The 18,901-nt window shown below is 40.9% G+C and overlaps 2 protein-coding genes across 21 annotated transcripts in view; one reads left to right on the top strand and one right to left on the bottom strand.

The window, feature by feature from the left end:
- The first annotated feature begins 61 nt into the window (after positions 1-61).
- Positions 62-3,337, top strand: tyw5 (tRNA-yW synthesizing protein 5). The gene is made up of 8 exons (XM_080413160.1): positions 62-256; positions 416-570; positions 728-797; positions 1,058-1,102; positions 1,528-1,665; positions 1,878-1,965; positions 2,038-2,154; positions 2,564-3,337. Exons 1-8 carry the CDS (start codon positions 176-178, stop codon positions 2,887-2,889), a joined length of 1,020 nt encoding a protein of 339 aa, XP_080269286.1. The 5' UTR covers positions 62-175; the 3' UTR covers positions 2,890-3,337.
- Positions 3,248-18,901, bottom strand: part of LOC308073892 (leucine-rich repeat flightless-interacting protein 2-like) — a 52,320-nt gene continuing 36,666 nt past the window's right edge. For 15 of the 20 annotated variants that reach the window (XM_080413138.1, XM_080413150.1, XM_080413145.1 and 12 more), the window contains 8 exons: positions 18,367-18,492; positions 17,761-17,832; positions 16,156-16,326; positions 15,074-15,166; positions 14,264-14,356; positions 13,999-14,091; positions 13,183-13,294; positions 6,514-12,123 (listed from right to left, as the gene is read on the bottom strand). In XM_080413138.1, coding sequence (XP_080269264.1) covers positions 8,291-12,123; positions 13,183-13,294; positions 13,999-14,091; positions 14,264-14,356; positions 15,074-15,166; positions 16,156-16,326; positions 17,761-17,832; positions 18,367-18,492 — 4,593 coding nt within the window. In that variant the 3' untranslated portion in view covers positions 6,514-8,290. Of the gene's footprint in view, positions 4,921-5,265; positions 5,371-5,492; positions 5,573-5,778; positions 5,897-6,513; positions 12,124-13,182; positions 13,295-13,998; positions 14,092-14,263; positions 14,357-15,073; positions 15,167-16,155; positions 16,327-17,760; positions 17,833-18,366; positions 18,493-18,901 lie in introns of those variants that run through there. The other 5 variants (XM_080413148.1, XM_080413149.1, XR_013932052.1 and 2 more) reach the window with 5 other exon arrangements.

Below are 18,901 nucleotides of genomic sequence, written 5' to 3'. Positions count from 1 at the left end.
ATGACCGTCTTGGATCCATGGCTATGGGGAAGTAAACACTGTAACACCTGTTCTTCTCAAGACGGAGCTGTTGTTTCTCTGCTTTTCCTTATTACAGATTAAGTACATCAAAGTAGGATACTGTACTGCTGCAGTACGACACAGTGCTGCTACAGTAACTGCATCATGTTACCAAATGGAGTCTCAGGAAAAGGTTGCAGTGCAGATCTTCACTGAGGTGGATCGAGATGTTTTTATTGGTGACATTTATCCACAGGTAACATGTAAAGCAGCTGGGATTATTATCAAAGCATGCATGCTTTGATAAGATATGATAATGTATAACCTTATATGAAAAAGAGACATGTAAAACGTTTTACATTTCTCTTTTTCATAAAAGGGTTATACATTATCATATCTGACTTGTCCATTGCAGCGGCGTCCAGCTGTGCTCAGAGGGCTGCATCTGGGACCCTGTGTGGACACATGGACAGTTGAACATCTGGGGCAGAAGGGAGGTGACAGAGAGGTGAAGATCCACGTGTCTGCTGTCCCACAGATGGACTTCCTGCACAAAAACTTTGTGTACAGGTGGGCTGACAGCCTGACACACACACACACACACACACACACACACACACACACACACACACACACACACACACACACACACACACACACACAGTTTACATTAGGTAAAGGAGTGGGTGAAATTATTAATCTATCCTCTATCTGGCTGTATTCACAGGACTCTGCCTTTTAGTGAATTTGTAAAAAGAGCATCTGAGAAAAAACACAGTGATTTCTTCTTATGTGAGGTAAGAGTTTAATATTCACTGACTTCGGTACAGCTGTTCCGTACTACAGCTGTCAGCTATATGTAAATATATTTTTAAAAGCCACAAATTATGGCTATGGCTTATGTATCAAAACTTTACTAAATGCAATACTATATCTACGTCTGTGGGACTGGAGATAAACTTTGAAGTTGTTCTTCTTCGGTTCACCTTTCAAACAGTTCCTGCTTGTAGATCAATATTTTACGTATGATATCATATCAGTCCCTTTTTGTTGTCAGGATGAGAGCTACTATCTTCGATCACTGGGAGAGGACGTTCGAAAGGTATCCAGTAAAATCCATCAAAGAAAGACTATAATGGAATGGAAGGAATGTTTTTTTATTTAATATACTGTAATACACAGTAAAATCCTCAGTGTTCATTTATCCATTTGTAAGTCAGAGTGTGTACAAAGGTTACATTTGTACGAGAGTCTGACCGATGGCAAATTTTGGGGTCCAATGTTAATCTTGATTTTGGAGAGTACTAGACCACTGATTAGGAAAAAAATCTAATAAGTATATAGCCTGGCTCTAATTTGTACGCTCAAACGAGTTAAATTAACACTCAGGTTGTTACCATGTTATTTCATGGTCAAAGGTACATTAGGTTTCCATAGTTACTGTATATACAGGATATAGGACAGGTATAGTTTATAAAAAACAGAACTAGCAGTAGACTGATCCATGTGATCTGGTTCCTTCCACAGGAACCTGCTGATCTGAGTAAACAGTTTCCTGACCTGGCAGAGGACTTTCATATCCCACAGTTCTTTGCACCTGATCAGTTTTTCTCCAGTGTTTTTCGTATCAGTTCCTGTGGTCTGCAGCTGTGGACACACTACGATGTGAGGGTTGGAACCAGTGGGATCTTGCATTTTGTTTTGATAAATTTGAAGTGGCATAAAATGGAATGTGTACTAGAACAGTGATTCTCAAACTTTTTAATTTCAAGTATTGTGAAATGTTTCACAGCTACATCTGATTTTAATTACATGTTTGTTGAACTATGACAACTGACCAGTAGTGTGCTACAAACCTTTTCTCTCCTTGGTCTCAGGTGATGGACAATCTGCTGGCTCAGGTGACTGGGAGGAAACGTGTGGTTCTGTACAGCCCCCAAGATGCATTGCACCTCTACCTATCAGGTGAGTGGACCACATGTAGACAGATGCTGTGTTGTGATGCTGCTTTTTCTTCATGGTTCATTTAATCACCAGGTGATAAATCTGAGGTCCTGGAGATCGACTCCCCTGACTTGGAACGGTTTCCTGAGTTTGTGAAGGCACAGAGATACGAGTGTGTACTGGAGGCTGGAGACCTGCTTTACATCCCTGGTACGTCTCCACTGTCTCCTTATTCTATGCATTGCTCATGACACACATTTCTATGCATGCTTTCAGTCACAAACTGGAAATTATTGTCCATTATACGACTGGACACAGACATTTTCATATGCCCATGTACTAATGATCTCTAGCTGCTCCATACAGCCTCTTTTCCAAATGTATTCATCTTAGTACAGTGCTGTTGGTCTAGGTTGTTTTTATGTTCAGATTGTGATTCACATTGCGATTTGGCCTGATCTTTTGTTTATCGTGCTCCAGCTGTTTAAAGCGCCTTGGGATATCCCATAATTATTGTACTAAACAAAATAAATGTTATTACCATTATATATTATTAATGGTTATTCTCTTTACCTCAGCCGTATGTATTAATTCAGGTCTCTCAATCTTTCCCTTTTAGCCCTATGGTTCCATAACACCCTGGCGTTAGAGTTTGGTGTGGGTGTTAATGTGTTCTGGCGTCATCTAGCTGCAGAGAGTTATGATAAGAAGGACCCCTATGGAAATAAAGACCCGTTACCTGCCACTCGGGCCCTTCAGGCCATGGAAAGGGCCCTGAACACTCTCGATGACCTTCCACCAGACTATCGGGACTTTTATGGACGTCGGATGGTTCAACGCATCCGACAACGCGCATACTCCACCCCCTGTCACCCTAGCAGAACTGCACAGAACTCAGTCTCTAGAAATACATTACCCAGCAGTACTTTGGACAAGCCTGGTTGAATCCGCTGCAGTGGTCAAATGTGGCGCAACTGTAGTGTGTCTGTATCTGTGCTATGCAAGGATTATGGAACATTAATATACATGAAATAATTCCTCCAGACTGACAGGAGCATATTGAAGTTAGGAGAATCTTGGCTTGGCCTTTCTTTTCTTTTTATGAATCAGCCCACTACTTTGCTCAAATAATTCCCAGGAATTGGAGCACACTGGTGGCTCAAATAATCATACAAATATTCCCCATAAGACATTTGTAGACCTAGAAACCTACTTTAAAGTACAAATGGCAGCTCTACCCAAACAAAACTTGCTTCAGTCATACTAGCTCATAAGTCTAGCATAGAAACGCTTATGCCAGTACAATGTTTGACATTTTATTGCACAAAGATTTTAACATTTTAAAGCTTTGTAAACAGTGAAGCAGCACGTTTCTAATAAACAGTCCATTCTCTATCTGAGTCTTTTTTATTAACTTAGCAGAAACGTATTTTACAATGGCCTTTCTTTCCTGTAAATTAACCTGCAAACCAGTGAATTCAACATTCATAAAAGTATAAGTACTATAATACCATGTAAGTACTTGGAATCCATAAAACATAATGTACTTGTTAGGAGATTACATACTGTACCCAATAAAGTGTGCATCTTACCTGTTGTGTGGCAACCTACTTAAATATTAGACATTTTCAAAAGTACTTACATGATGTTATTGTGTACTTATAATTTGTACACAGACTAATACACATTAGTGAACATTTAAGGAAGCTGGACAACATTTTTGAAGTAAAATATCTCAGCTTCTTCCATAAACCTAAAACAACTAAGTTTGTGTGCAAGAGCCAACCAGTGACTTACTATAGAGATCTACTAAATTATATGTGACATAAATAAGCACCAAGTTATGTTGCAGGAGATTTATGGATGTACAGTCGCAGATATGTAAGCATCAATGTTCAACCTGTACCTCAAAGGATTGATAACCTGGATCAGGCTATATTGTCAATAAATGGCACAAATCTTTGAAAGCTGGTGAATAGCAAGTTCATTTTTGCTTGTGATTGCATTCATATAAGCTGAAAGAAGCTTTTGTGTAGACAAAAAAAAAAAGAGTAGATAATCGTGGAAAGACATACACACCTAAACAGTTTATTTTCTTTTTCATTTTTTATGCTTTGGCTTTGGACGCAAATGAGGGGACAAAAGTTGTGTAAGAGCATAATAAAGAAAATCACTCACTCACAACTTTGTGATCATCCACAACATGCACGCAAGTGCACGTGCACACAGTGTCTGTTGAGACATGCAGTAATCATGTCCTCTCTCAGGCATGAATATAACAGTCATTCAGGGACAGTTTGTCATGGTATTGAGATATAATAATGGTCTGTTGTGGACGATGCAGCATCCCTTTAATCTCCATGGCGACAAGGCAAATACATTTCTTGAATCTTGACAACAGGCAGCAGAAAGTTCCAAAAATACAGCAATAAACCATTTGTCTCTTGTGCCAGAATGGAGGTTATTCTTATGCAGGATCCACCGTCCTCCTCCTGTCACCTAATCCAAACATCCTGTGGCCATTTTCCTTCATCCATGGTGCAGAACAGAACCATCTTCTGTTTTCATAAAGACACGAGGCACCTAGACATCCGCGTTCCCACTCCAGGTGTAATTCTAGGGAGTCTCTGGGTGTGTACAGTACAGAAACACGGAGGAATTCTCTTAATTCTCTTAGGACAAAAACAAAACAGACGGAAAGAGATGGCACATTGCGTGTGTTTGTGTTCTTGATGTAGTATGTTTTATTTTTCTTCGTTTTTCATATGGTGCGTTTGCTAATAGGCAGACAACAGTGCGGACACCGTTTCCCAGATGATTTGTCAGCGCAGGGCAAGAGAGCAGAGGTGACCGCAGAGGTTCTTCTTCTTATGGCGTCGGTGCTGTGCCGCGGGTTGATTTCATCTTATCAAGTCTTTTAGATAAGTGACTGTTGTTGGATTCTAGTTCATCTACCTTGTCCAGTGCTGAGCGCAGCTGTCATGTAACGGAGGAGAGAAACAGAATGAAGGGGGATTTAAATAAGTCAATTGCAGAGGTGGGTAGTGTAGCCAAAAACTACACAAGTAAAAGTAGTGTTACTTTAACATAATATGACTCAAGTAAAACTAGTCATCCAAAAAATTACTTGAATAAGAGTAAGAAAGTATCTAGTGAAAAGATTAGTACTGAGTTACTTCACACGATCTGATAAAAATTACAAGAAGGTGATAAGCTTGCACTGATTGGTCAGCTGCTGTAACCTCAGCCGGGACAATATGGCAGCTGACCAATGAGAACAAGGAGTGCTCTTTTTTTGTACATTTACATAGTGTATTGTACCTCTCTCTGTAGCTTGCGTTTCTCTGCTTTTAATTCATCCTCCACTTTCTCTGCACTCTCTGATGCACCCTTATAGCGCGTCACCTGACCCTCAAGTCTGGTCACCTGCACAAAAACAAAAACATCAATAATAAAAGGTACAATAAAAATGATTTAAAATATACATTCTTATACTTATATTCTCATACATATACATTCAGTATACAGATAGAACATTGTTCACTCACATTCTGCTCCGAGGCTGTGACCTCTTGCTCTGCTTTGGCAAGTTTGAACTTCAGCTCACTTATTTGTCTGCTGGAGTCTCCTACAATACAAACATTATGTAAATGAAATACATAAACACAAACACACACTAATACACACACACACACACACACACACACACACAGGACCACAATGGAAACAAGTCCACAGGACTTTGTTGTGTTATCCTTTTAGCCTAAATGTCTGACTGTAACTCGTGCCGTTTACATTTCTGTCTAATAAAGTATTCAATCAATCAAAACTTACTCTGTATTTCTAGTATGTTTGGATCTGTCCCGTTCTCCAGGACCTCTCCGTCTGGACTCAGCCCTATTGTAGTGCCATTTTGTGTTTTCTGTTCCAGTTGGGCCTTTAGTTTCTTTACCTGTTTACAAAACACACTTGACATACATGTACAGTATATCTCTTCTAGTTCAAATACCCAGAGGTATTTTGAACTTCTTGCACTTATCATGCATCTCATGCATGATAAGTGCAAGACCTTATACCTTATTTGTATATATTTTGTGTATAATAGCAGTAGCTGAGCCACAACAAAAACGCTCACTTCTCCCAATAACCTTTTTTTGTTTTTTTCCAACAAATAATAAACCAAAAATCTAAGAATATGACAGGCAGCTCATCGATCAAGAGGCTTGGATGAGGAATATATTCAAGTATATTCATCTTATGCTGACAGAACAAGATATTTCCATTAGCCAATCAACTCATATAATGTCATTGCTCTGACTGGGAATAATGGGACTCAATTTTAAACGTTGGCCTGTTATCTGTGTTGTTGTGCTGTATGTGGTTGGTCTGCTTTAGGTTACAGCACCCTCTGCTGGTATATTGTATAATTATATGTTAATATTTGAAATTAATATTTGTATTCATTGAACACATGTGTATAGAAAGTTAAGTTAAACACTTTTTAGATTTTTAAGTGTGCACTTAAACACAACTAGCATTGGAAATACTAATTGAATGAATATTTGACCAACCTGTTCAATCATCTTTTCACGCTCATCCACCAGCTTCCTTAGACGGATTTCTGGAAGATAAACCAGAAACAGTTCACATGAAACCAAGAAGTCGTTTCACTTTGTGTTCTTGGAAACACATTATGAATCCAGTTAACACATACAGTATACTACATCACAATGCCACACAACACTTGTACTTTCTGTACAAAGAAACATCACCATCTAGCTATCGTCACACACAGTAAAATCCCAAGTGTTCATTTATCTATTTGTAACTCTGAGAGAGTTTGTAACTTGGAGAGGGCATAAATGTAACCAAAGGAACACTGAGGATTTTACCTTGTATAAAAAGGTGTTAACATACCAGGGATGGGAGGAGCCAATGAGATGGAGGGAGGGGTCTGGGTCAAGGTGGTAGGTGACATGCAACAGAGCAGGCATCCATGGGTGGTGGTGATGGTGGTGATGGTGGTGGGATGTGATGCAGTGTGTGAAGGTTAGCATGCAGACTGTGTGGAGAACAGGTCAGTGCTACGGCTCACTGCTTCTTAAGTTACACTCAACATGCTACATAATGACAGACTGACATGTGAACATCTACGTGAACCATGCACCGATGTAAATTGAACATTGTATATGTATTTTTTCTCTGTGCCTTTGTTAATTGTCTTGTTCCGTTTCTTTTCTTCGCTATTCTTCCTTTCTCTATTCTCCTCCTTGAAACAGTCAAATATTGGGAGCTTGTACAAAAAAATATTGCACCTCTCTTTATGGTCCCCACTCCTTTTGAACATACATACGTTTGTCCTCTGCATTTAACCATCCTAACTATAAGGAGTAGTGAGTGCTATCAATACATGTAGGGCAATTAGGGTTCCCAGATTGCCTCTACCCATTCAGCTATGGCCACCCCTCTGAGATGTGGCAGTAAAGTTGAATCAGAATCTATGTTTATATGTGGTCAAATATAACTAAAGTAAACCATGAAGGTACAATGATCTTAACTGATGATCTGTAGCAACATTCTTAAACAAACAATGTAATTGTAGCCATTGTATCCACATTTTGGATATATTTCCATTTAATATTAACATTTAATAAGACATACAGCTGTGGTTTTGATTGCAGCCACATTTAAAATTCAGTGCAACAAACAGCAAACTGTTATTGACATCCACCAGACAACTGTTTTGTGTTCTCAGTTCAAAGCTGCGAGAGATGAAACTTGCTTTTATTTGAAAGGCATATCAACAACTGCATACCAGAATATAATAAGTAGAATGTGTAACAGAGAAATTATGACAATCTATAATCAAGTGCTCAGGATTATCAACTATACTTTAGCCTAGAAATGAAGTATGAATCAGATATACATAATACAAAAAATACAATACAATTTTCTTACCCATTTAGAAAAAGGCATTTTTGCAAGGCATTTGCAGAGTGAGAAAGTTACAAATTATAACATTTTACAAACAGTCTGTGCCTCCATAACAAATAAATACGTTCTTTCATACTGTATGCCCAGTGCAGTTTTTTCTACTTGTTATATCAAGAAGTCATATAGTGACATTCCTAGTGACGTTTTAATTTGTCCAATAATTAGTTATTGCTGTAAGACCGGGACATATTTCAAGGTGATTTAATCTCAGTAATATAAAAGGTACAGTATGGAGACTGGAATGAGTTAAAGTATTATAAATTACACACTGTACTTTGCACATGAATGATTAGATAATGGTGTGAGCCCAGAAACAGCAGATGATTACAGATCAAACCTTGTCATCTATAAACTAGGACATCTTACAGTCCTCTTTTCCTTTGCTTTTGCCTTTCTTGCCGTTCTTTTTGGGATCTTTCCTGGATGGTGGAGACTCTTTTTTGCTGCTCGCTTGGTCCACTGTATTTTGAAGAAACTGTAAGTTCTGCTCGATGACCTCGACTCCTTCCTCTTTCTCAACTAAAACAACTTCCTGTTTTCCTTCCTCAACACTGTTGCTTTCTACAACACCCAGCTCACCAGCATTCCCACTTCCTCTCTCTGAACCATGTTCAGGTTCCTCTGAACCATGTTCAGGTTCCTCTGAACCATGTACCGGTTCCTCTGAACCAAGTACTGGTTCATCGGAAGCATTTGCCGGATCCTCTGAACCATTTGCCGGATCCTCTGAACCATGTACCGGTTCATCTAAACCATGTTCCGGTTCATCTGAACCATGTGCTTGTCCATCTGTTCCGCTTGTTTCCCTCTCTATTGTGTGTTGTTCTTCCTCACTCTCGTTTTCCCCCTTTTCAGCAAGGACGGTTTCTATATCAGAAGACAACTGATGATCCTGTGACACACTGTCCAGATCCTTGTCTGGTGTGTCATGGATTGTAGGCTTCTCCTGGTCACTCTCCACTGGTTCCTCTAGGCTAGCGACCTGCAGCTGTGCCTCCTCCTGTGACCGGAGGACATCACCTTGGCCTAGCTCTGTGTTAGCATGGTTGACCTCCACTGGCGTGACTTCCAAATCCGTTTCAGGTTCAGCCACTGGATTTTTTGAAGGTACATTTTCAGCTGGATCCAAATCCATGTCATCAAAGTCAAAAGAAAGACCTTCATCACCCTCTTCGTCATACTCTTCTACAGGGTCTTGCTGGTGGGCTGGAGATGGTTTGTTATCCTCAGATTCCTCATAACCATTTAGACTTTGGCCATCTTCATCAACGGGCAGTGCTTCATCACTATGGTCATGTTCTGTAAAGGAACCTGTCTTGGCTGCTTCTTTGGCTAAATCTGATGTCTGTGGTATGTCTGTGGCGTCACCCTGTTCTGTTTCTAATTCTGTCTCTTTGGCCTCTTTTTCACCCACAAACACTGGCGTACTCAATTGTGTATTGCTTGGATCATGTAATTCTGCCTCAATGTTAGCAGTACTGTCTGTGGTGTCAGTTCTGTTGACCTGGTTATCAGTCGGTGGTTCAGAATTAACCTCATTAACAGACACAGACTCATCCTTTGACCTATCCCTAATTTCTGGTTCAGCATTAAGGGCATCGGTCTCGCCTGAAGATTCTGCTCCATCTTTGGAGTTTTCTATACTGGAAACCGATTTTGCATTATGGTCACCAGCGCTGATTGAACCTTTCAATTGGCCAGTAAGATTAGTGGTAGTGACGCTAGACTCATTATCTGGACTCGGTACAGACATCACTGCATCTACCTCCCGTCTGTCCTGCTCATTCGTAAGTTGATCCATCTCAGGTTCAATTGGGGTTTCATTTAGACTTTGGCCATCTTCATCAACGGGCAGTGCTTCATCACTATGGTCATGTTCTGTAAAGGAACCTGTCTTAGCTGCTTCTTTGGCTAAATCTGATGTCTGTGGTATGTCTGTGGCGTCACCCTGTTCTGTTTCTAAGTCTATCTCTTTGGCCTCTTTTTCACCCACAAACACTGGCATACTCAAACCTCGACTTTCTGTAGGACCAGAGGCATGATCAACGTGTTCAGACATGATTGTGTCAGAACCACACTGTTTATCCACAGAAACATTACAGCTTTTCTCAGATGATTCATCAAGAAGATTTTCTGTTGGGGGATCTGTGCAGTCAGATTGAGGACCATTTTCAGGCTCCATCAATCCTACATTCAGTTCTGGATCCTTTCCTGTCTCCTCTTGACTTAACATTGAATGATCCCCATCATTCCCATCATTGCAAGGGAATGATTTTGTTACCATCTCTAACGTTGGTTCGTCCTCTTTGTTGACCATCTCCATTATGTCCAGAACGCCCTCAACAGAACTCTGGGTGTCAGTTTGGTCTTTGGTGCCTGACATCACGGTTGTTGTTTGGTCAGATTCTAAAGGGACTTTGGAACCAGGCAAACTGTCAACACAGTCAAAGAAAATGTCAGTGTTTGATGGAAGATGCAAGTTGTTTTTCTTGCTTTCAGAGTTGCTTATAGCCTCAGATTGGACACTTGTTACTTCAGTATTTCTTGGATCATGTAATTCTGCCTCAATGTTAGCAGTACTGTCTGTGGTGTCAGCTCTGTTGACCTGGTTATCAGTCGGTGGTTCAGAATTAACCTCATTAACAGACACAGACTCATCCTTTGACCTATCACTAATTTCTGGTTCAGCATTAAGGGCATCGGTCTCACCTGGAGATTCTGCTCCATCTCTGGAGTTTTCTATACTGGAAACCGATTTTGCATTATGGTCACCAGCGCTGATTGAACCTTTCAATTGGCCAGTAAGATTAGTGGTAGTGACGCTAGACTCATTATCTGGACTCGGTACAGACATCACTGCATCTACCTCCTGTCTGTCCTGCTCATTCGTAAGTTGATCCATCTCAGGTTCATTTGGGGTTTCATTTAGACTTTGGCCATCTTCATCAACGGGCAGTGCTTCATCACTATGGTCATGTTCTGTAAAGGAACCTGTCTTAGCTGCTTCTTTGGCTAAATCTGATGTCTGTGGTATGTCTGTGGCGTCACCCTGTTCTGTTTCTAAGTCTGTCTCTTTGGCCTCTTTTTCACCCACAAACACTGGCATACTCAAACCTTGACTTTCTGTAGGACCAGAGGCATGATCAACGTGTTCAGACATGATTGTGTCAGAACCACACTGTTTATCCACAGAAACATTACAGCTTTTCTCAGATGATTCATCAAGAAGATTTTCTGTAGGGGGATCTGTGCAGTCAGATTGAGGACCATTTTCAGGCTCCATCAATCCTACATTCAGTTCTGGATCCTTTCCTGTCTCCTCCTCTGTAGCATTCCCCTTATGCGTCACACTTTCTATCTTTTCTGGCATACTTTTTTCCTTTGCACCGTTACTCTGCTTTTCCTCCTCCTGGGGCCCTCCCTTCTTTTTTTTGCTTTTCTTCTTCTTCTTCTTCTTCTTTTTGCCTGCAGCAGCAGTGCTCTGAGGCTGAGGGTTGGCAGGGAGTTCCTTTGGTTCCTCGTTCCCTGCCTCCTCCTCAGCGCTCTCTGACTCAATGTGAGGTTCTGTTATTAATACGACTGGGAGTGAATCATCAGGTATGTCCTCGTTCATTGTATTCTCTGTGATTTCCCCAGGCCGTGCACTAGAGTCTATACTCCTCATGTTCAATTCAACTGTCTCCACCTCCTCTGGTGTGGTCGCCGGATCCTCAGAGAGATTGTTTTTAGTCATCTCTTTGATGTCATTAATCATTTCATTGACTACAGGTTCTGAGTCATCAACAGTAACAGTTTTAGTTTTAGTCTCAGGTTCACCTGTGTCTACCAAATCTCCCTTCTTTGTACTTTCTACTCCATTAACCTCAACCCCTGTAACTTTCTCCTCAGTAACGGCTATGACCTCGCCAACCTCAGACACTGTATCTGCTGTGTTTTGCGCATCTGTAATTGGAATGTCCTCATCAGAGTCCTTCTTGAGAAGGGTTACTTCTTCCACACTGTCCCTCACTGAAGATAAGTTTATCTGTTGTTCTTCATGGGATGTTTTGTCTCCAGAAACAATAGCAAGACTACAGGGTGCAGGAGAGCTCAACAGGCTCGCTTTAGGTTCCTCAAACGTCTCTTGGTGTTGTGAATCCAACTTCTCTGCTCCACTACTTCCCAGCTGAGGCTCCTGTCCTCTGCCTGAGAGATCATGAAAAGCAGTCAGTGGTAAACGGCCAAAACATCATTTTAATGTTGGCCAGTAAGCAACATTGCGAGAAAAAAAAAGAGGGGAAAAGCTTGAAAGGAAATGAAGAACAGTCATGACTGATCCAGCAGGAAAGAGAAGACAAAGTAAGAAGGAATACCCAATTGAAGTTCTTGATCCCAAAAAATCACCAGGACAGACAAGGTACAGCTGAGGGACAGAAGATGGACAGGTCCTTTGCCAGAATGAAAATCTCATACTGTAGTATAGATATAAGGTGCTACTGTGCAGTATGTACTGTGTGTTGTAGTGTTTTGAGTTACTGATGACCACTCACAGAGTGAGTTTGTTAACTTGAAACAACCTATGTATTTGTAAGCATTCACATATATAAATAAATATACAGACGCTAATGTCAGTTTTAGAGGGAAATGTACATATACTAGGTCATTCAATTGTATTACATCCAGCAGTTATTCTGTAGCTTGTCTGACTCCATTTACAACACTAAAGATAATACTAAAAACTGAAATTCTATTCACAGAGAACAACAACAAAAACTGCATAACCTTCCATTCAATCTGAGACACCGACTGTACTGTATAAACAATTATGTATCTTCATGGTACTGTATGTGCACAATATGTGATTTGAAAGGCAATTGAAATAAAATGATTTCAAGCAATGAAAATGTTTAGGAATTATAAGAGAAAATCGAATTAAAGTCTATAAGTTGATTAAGTTAATGAAGACAATTTTGATGAATGCAAAGAGTGAAGGTTAGGCCGGAATGCAGGACGTGCAGTGCAAGAGAGTTGAGGTCCGTAGATGTTAGCAAGTAGCACAGCCCCACAGTGCAGCACTATTATAGGGTAAAATGTTAATTTACTCATTTGTAACTCGGAGAGTGTCAGAGTTAAATTAACATTACAGAGTAGCTAGTAGCACAGCTTTAAACCACAGTACAGCACAATTAGTGTTGTTGTGAGATAGAGAAGGCATGCTGTGAAGATATTTATTTCCAAAATGTTTCCATAATTTAGTTTCTGTACCGAGCACGCTGTTCCCTTCTGTCGGGGACGTTTGTGAGTCCTGCGTCTGTCCATCGGTCTCCTCAACGCCTCCGTTGATGCTCAGATCAGGTCCCAACACTATTCCATGTTTCTGGATGAAAGAAGAGCAGACATGTAGGTTTCATCTCTGTGCCAGTTACACTGGTACGGGTGTGTTTTCAGCCATGTTTAAAACCTGAAGTGCTTAATAACTGCAGATGGCTGTTGCTTGTTTTTTGATTGATTGATTAATTGAATACTTTATTGACGATTTTCAAAGATACCAGCAATACAATGAGTTAAAAACACACCAAATGAATGACACAAAAAGCCAGAGGCTTGTTTCCATTGTGGTCCATTAAACATTCAACACTCAAAACAACTAGACAACAAAACCAACTGCAAAACACAACACTTCACTGCACTGTGTTCTGATTGCTGTCCAGTCTGTTTATGTAATTTCCCCCCTTCTATTTTTGGAGATCTGATCCAATTTCATTTATTTTTACCTCTCCAAGAAAAAAATAGAAATTGTTCTTGCCTGCCTGGTTAAATAAAGGTTAAATAATAATATTTGTTTTCTTCTTCTTTTATTTCTTTTTTTCATCACTTGTAGCTTGTAGATACAGCCATAGAATGGAATGTGTTAGTAAAATGTATTCAGTACCAAAACTATATATCATGAACTTGATGTATGATGTTTCAAGTTCTGTCTGAACACAAAGCAACATAATCAATACAGTAAAATTATCAATGCACAGTTGGACGCAATACCACAGCACAAACATAATGATATTCCACACATGGTGTATATACCTTGAGAATATCTTTCAGCTGGACCGTCTCATCTCTCAGCTCATCTCGTTCAATTCTGATGGTATCTGTGTATTCTTTTGCTCGTTCTAAGGCCTGTGCATTCAGTCATGTATGACAGAGGAGGAGGAGGATATGGATAAAAGGAGGATGAAGAAAATGAAAGGCAGCTTACAGTTTCATGCAAAGCAGAAGCTATGATATAAAAGTGAAAACATGAAGAGTCAAATCACTAAATTAATGGTTCAGGGGTTCACAGGGTGCATACCCCAATTTTTTTATCCTTCCATTCCACTGTCTCGTTCAGGTCACTGATTTCACTAGTAAATCCGTCTTGCTTCAGCTTCAGCTGACGGATCTCCTGAACAGCGTGGAAAATGCAGGACAGGTTGAAAACAAGAGAGAGAGACAGCAAAAGAAGAAATGGTGCATGCACACAGGTAGAAAGGTGAGGGGTGCTCCTGCATGTGGCATTTGTAACCCTAGCGACCCTATTCTGGGCATGTCATAATAAGCGAACATTCTGGAAAAATAGCAGATCTACAAGCTCACAACACATTGCAATGTGACACATTGTGACCTGATGAAGATGTATTGACATCGAAACGTTGTCATCTTTTACTTGCACCATAAAAAATGTAAAGACTCCAACTGTCTGAGTTGCTCCAGTGCCATCGTTCTTTTAGCTGAATGTGTCCTGCTCCTGTGATGCACCGGACCAGCCTGAACCTGGTGGAACCCTATTTGTTTGTGATGCATTGAGCTTGTAAATTGGCTATTTTCTGCAAAGAAAATTGGTGTAGAGGGAAAAAAGGAGGGTCCCAAATAAAGACCCCCGGGTGATCCTGGTCAACGAAGTATATAGGGTTTAAGTGGTTAAAGCAAAATAAATCCATTTATACTTCGTCGCACAACCCTTTCGATAGTGTTGTTGTACTGTGAATAATGTTGTACTCTCAAGGCGATGCCTTTCATCTGGTAGATGCTTGCTTAGCATGAAGCCCCCTGGTCCATTACAGGTACACAGGTTCACACCTGGGACCTTTTAAAAGGAAGATACAGAAAATGATGTACTCACATTTAACATTTCTTCACTTTGTTCTAGTGTATCTTTCATTTGGTTGTACTGGAACTGGAGTGTGTTGTGGGCTTGTTTCTCTCTCTCATGCTCCTGTGAGGAGAACAACACACGACATGAACATGAAGAACTGTCCACCTGAAACAAACAAAAAACTCCCAAACCTCTGCAAACACCTGCTGACAAGTAGCACTAGCAACTGTAATTCCCTGATGTTTTATAATTTCATATCCTTAAGTTCGGAGTGGAGGAGGGGCTGTGTTTGACAACAGTTGTTTTCTTTTTTTGATGTCTGAAGTTGCCTAGAATCCCTTTAACACATTGGGTGCCAGAGGTTTATTAAAATATTATACTTTGAGTGCCAGGACTTTTTAAACATTTTGAACCTTTTTCAAGTAGTCACAAAATATTTTCAGTGATCACCGTCCTCACGGTGATCCCCTCATTACACACATACAGGTCTCGTACAATCGGGGGGAAAAAATGTAAAACATTCGGAAATCCATTCCATAGTTGCAGCCAGTTGAAAATAGTTAAATTAACATTGTAAAAAAAAAAAGTGCACAGGAGCCGAGATACAGGTTTTTGAAGTCATAAGTTAACCAGGAGGTGGATTGGAGTCTAAATCTTGTAGGAGTGATATTTCCTGTTGCTGTGAAGGAAAAAAAAAAAAAATTTATTTTTTTTCAAAAACCGTATATATACGGTTTTGGCACTCAACGTTAGTATGCGCAAAACCGTATATATACGGTTTTGGCACCCAATGTGTTAACATGTTCTTCTTCTAGCTTCACCATTAGGTGAAGAAATTTCCCCTTGCACAAAATATCTCTCAAAACGTAAAGGACAGATTACCATGAAACTTGCTGAGCTCATATATGCTCCGCAGAGGAAGAACTCATTTGAATTTGATGACCCCATGACCTGTTCTCTATCATAACACCCTCAGGTCAAACTTTATATTTTTAGCCCCCAGGACCCTAGTCACTGATTAGAGGGTAAGCAGGGCTAGCAGGGCTTTTTGTTTATTTTTGTCTCGTTCTTTTATTGAGGCCCCATTCATCTTCGTCTTCTGAATCTACCTTGACTTTATCATCATACTCGCGTCGGGACTCAGACAGCAGTTCTTCCAGCTCCATGAGTGAGTCCTTCAGCGTGTCCACCTGGTACATCAGGTTGTTCTTCTCATTGTCCAGCTGGGCATTGGACACCATGGCCTTTCGATACTTCTCATCCACCGCCACTAGTGCATCCTGGGACCAACGACAAACACTGTTTTTAAGTCTTCTGTTTTAATTGCTGTATTTTTTTTCCTGCTGTGTTTTATTGTACTGTATGTCTTGTTAGAATAGTACTCTACTGCATGTTGTTTTTCAAACGGTTGCTAGTATGCAAAACATTCACAAGGGGTGGCCATAGCTGAGTGGTTAGTGAGCCCGCCTAGGGAACCAGAGGCCCTGGTTGCCCCAGGTTCGATTCCAGGCTATCCCAGCATATGCGCCGATGATATGAAATTTGTCCCTGAGCAAGACTCTTAACCCCAATTGCTCACAGGTTCTCATTGGAAACAAGACCGCAAGGACTTTCATGAACGACCTGTTAAAAGGAATTATCCTTTTTACAAACAAAACGTGTCAGGTTGATGTGTTGCAAAATGAGGGTTAAAGGAAAGAGTTGGAGGTTCAGCCACAACTACAATAAGCAAGGCACTTAATGATTATTATGCTTACTTTCGTAGATGACATAATGGTTAACTCTTTGACTGCGGTTGACTCGATAACGCGTCAATTGCTAGTTTGTCCAGTTGGCCGTCGACGCATTAGACGCGTTGGACGCGCGCGCGTTCATTGTTTAATCTCTGATCGCGCTATTCTGCAATGTTTCACTCTATGATTCGGGTTCCACTTACTTCACCCACATCTGCATCCGGTTTTATGACGCAGATTCCGTTTCCGGTTTTCATTTTTTTCCACGGTCATTTTCGGCCAGAATAGGGAAACACACGGTTTTTCACACGGTATAATAAACGAACGGAGAGGTCCACTTCTATAATCTATAGTCTGGGTGACGAACAGTCATCACCGTCGTGTATCACATCGTAAGTTTTTGCAATCGGAGAATCTGAGAACACGTCACATCCGGTTTGACGTATTTCACTGTTTGGCTCTGTTGGGGGGGGGGGGCAGCGAGGGGGGGGGGGGGCAGCGAGTCAGCGAGCGAGTCAGCGAGCTGATGAAAGTGTCTATTTGCTGCTCTCTACTGGTGGAACCATCGTATGTGTTCAAAACCGCAGCTAGACTTACTATATATTAAGAAAAAAAAAAATAATAATAATACTCTGGCAGTCAAAGAGTTAACTGAGAGCTTGGGAAACACAATCAGTTCTGTCTGATCGAAATGCTTGAAGCAAAGAAACAAAATATTTTGTCAACATGCAAGGAATGGATTAAAAGCCAGACACTATTTTATGGAAACATTTAAGAGGCAATTATTCCAGAGGGCTAATCCATGGGTTAATTTATTTATGGAGAGGCAGGGAATATACAATATTTGTCAGCGACTACAGTTCATAATTGTATCAACTAATCAAAAGGCCAGTTATTAGTACAGCAAAACTCCCAACACCAATTGCAAGTTGGGGACAGGAAAACCAACTGGTTAGTGAACCTAGAACCTCAGCCTGGTACCTTGACTTCTTTGAGGTTCTGCATGTACTTTGTTTCCACATCCTGAATCTGATCCTTCAGCTCATGAATCTCCTATATAGACAGACAGCAGTGAGCAGAGACATAGTGACAGGATGAACAGACAGCAGAGTGACAGGACGAACACACAGCAGTGAGCAGAGACAGAGTGACAGCAGCACTGCAACAGGTTGATGACAAAGTAATGCAGGACAGAGCAGGTGAAGAATAACAGTAGAAAAAGTGAAGTGTCTCTGATGTGGAAGCAGGGGCAGATCTACGGGTGGGCTTGGATGGGCCCAGGCCGACCCAGACTGACAGCTTGCCCCAAAATATGAGATTCATGAAAAGGTCCTCTCATGTCTGGATTCCACTGGACACGGCAGTGCCGCATTCTGGTGACGATGCAGCTGCAGCTGATCGTGGCCACTCTAGACAATGCAAGCACGCTCCACTAAGAACAATGTGCCTGGTCTATTTTTTTCAGCGTGCTGCTCAGAGAAAACAGGGGGGGATGTGTCATATTGACATCATCCACCACAGTAGCCCACCTGGATATCCCATACTATACACATGGTGTTTGGGGGATACCAAACTACGTAGTTTTACCTTGATCTCTCTTATGGACGTCTCTGCATCTGCATCAATGGCTGTGTCAACACTGCCTCTCCTGGAGGAAGTCCCGCCTAAGGAAGTGAGGGTCCCTGCCGTCAAGACAGAAGCTGCTCTGGATCCCTGAGGGAGACAAACATGAAGTTACAGCAACGCTACAATAATGCAAATAACAAATCTACAAGATCCCATCAGGCCGGGTTGCCTACCCAGGGCCCGCAAAACTTGGAAGGCCGTCATAGCCAACTGGAAAGGAATTTGCTAAATCTGACTGATGCATTGTGATCACATGACTCCAGAGTTTTGGATTTATTTTTTAGAAGTAGCAGCACAAAGTGCGTTTGAGAAAACATGAAATGGCGGGCCACACGTGGCCGGGGCTTATGTAGAGTTAAGTCATGAATCCAGGGAAAAAAAGATTGATTGTATTTTGATTGCTATTAATTAATATTTATAAATAAATATGTGTGGTATAACTGCCTACTGATAGAACTGCATGTGTAATCACATTTTATAGGTTCAAAGAGAAATG

Source organism: Gymnoscopelus braueri (genome assembly GCF_963280865.1).
Source record: "Gymnoscopelus braueri genome assembly, chromosome: 18".
NCBI lineage: Eukaryota > Metazoa > Chordata > Actinopteri > Myctophiformes > Myctophidae > Gymnoscopelus > Gymnoscopelus braueri.
Note: the sequence above shows the minus strand (reverse complement) of the source record. Positions and strands in the feature narration are given on the sequence as shown.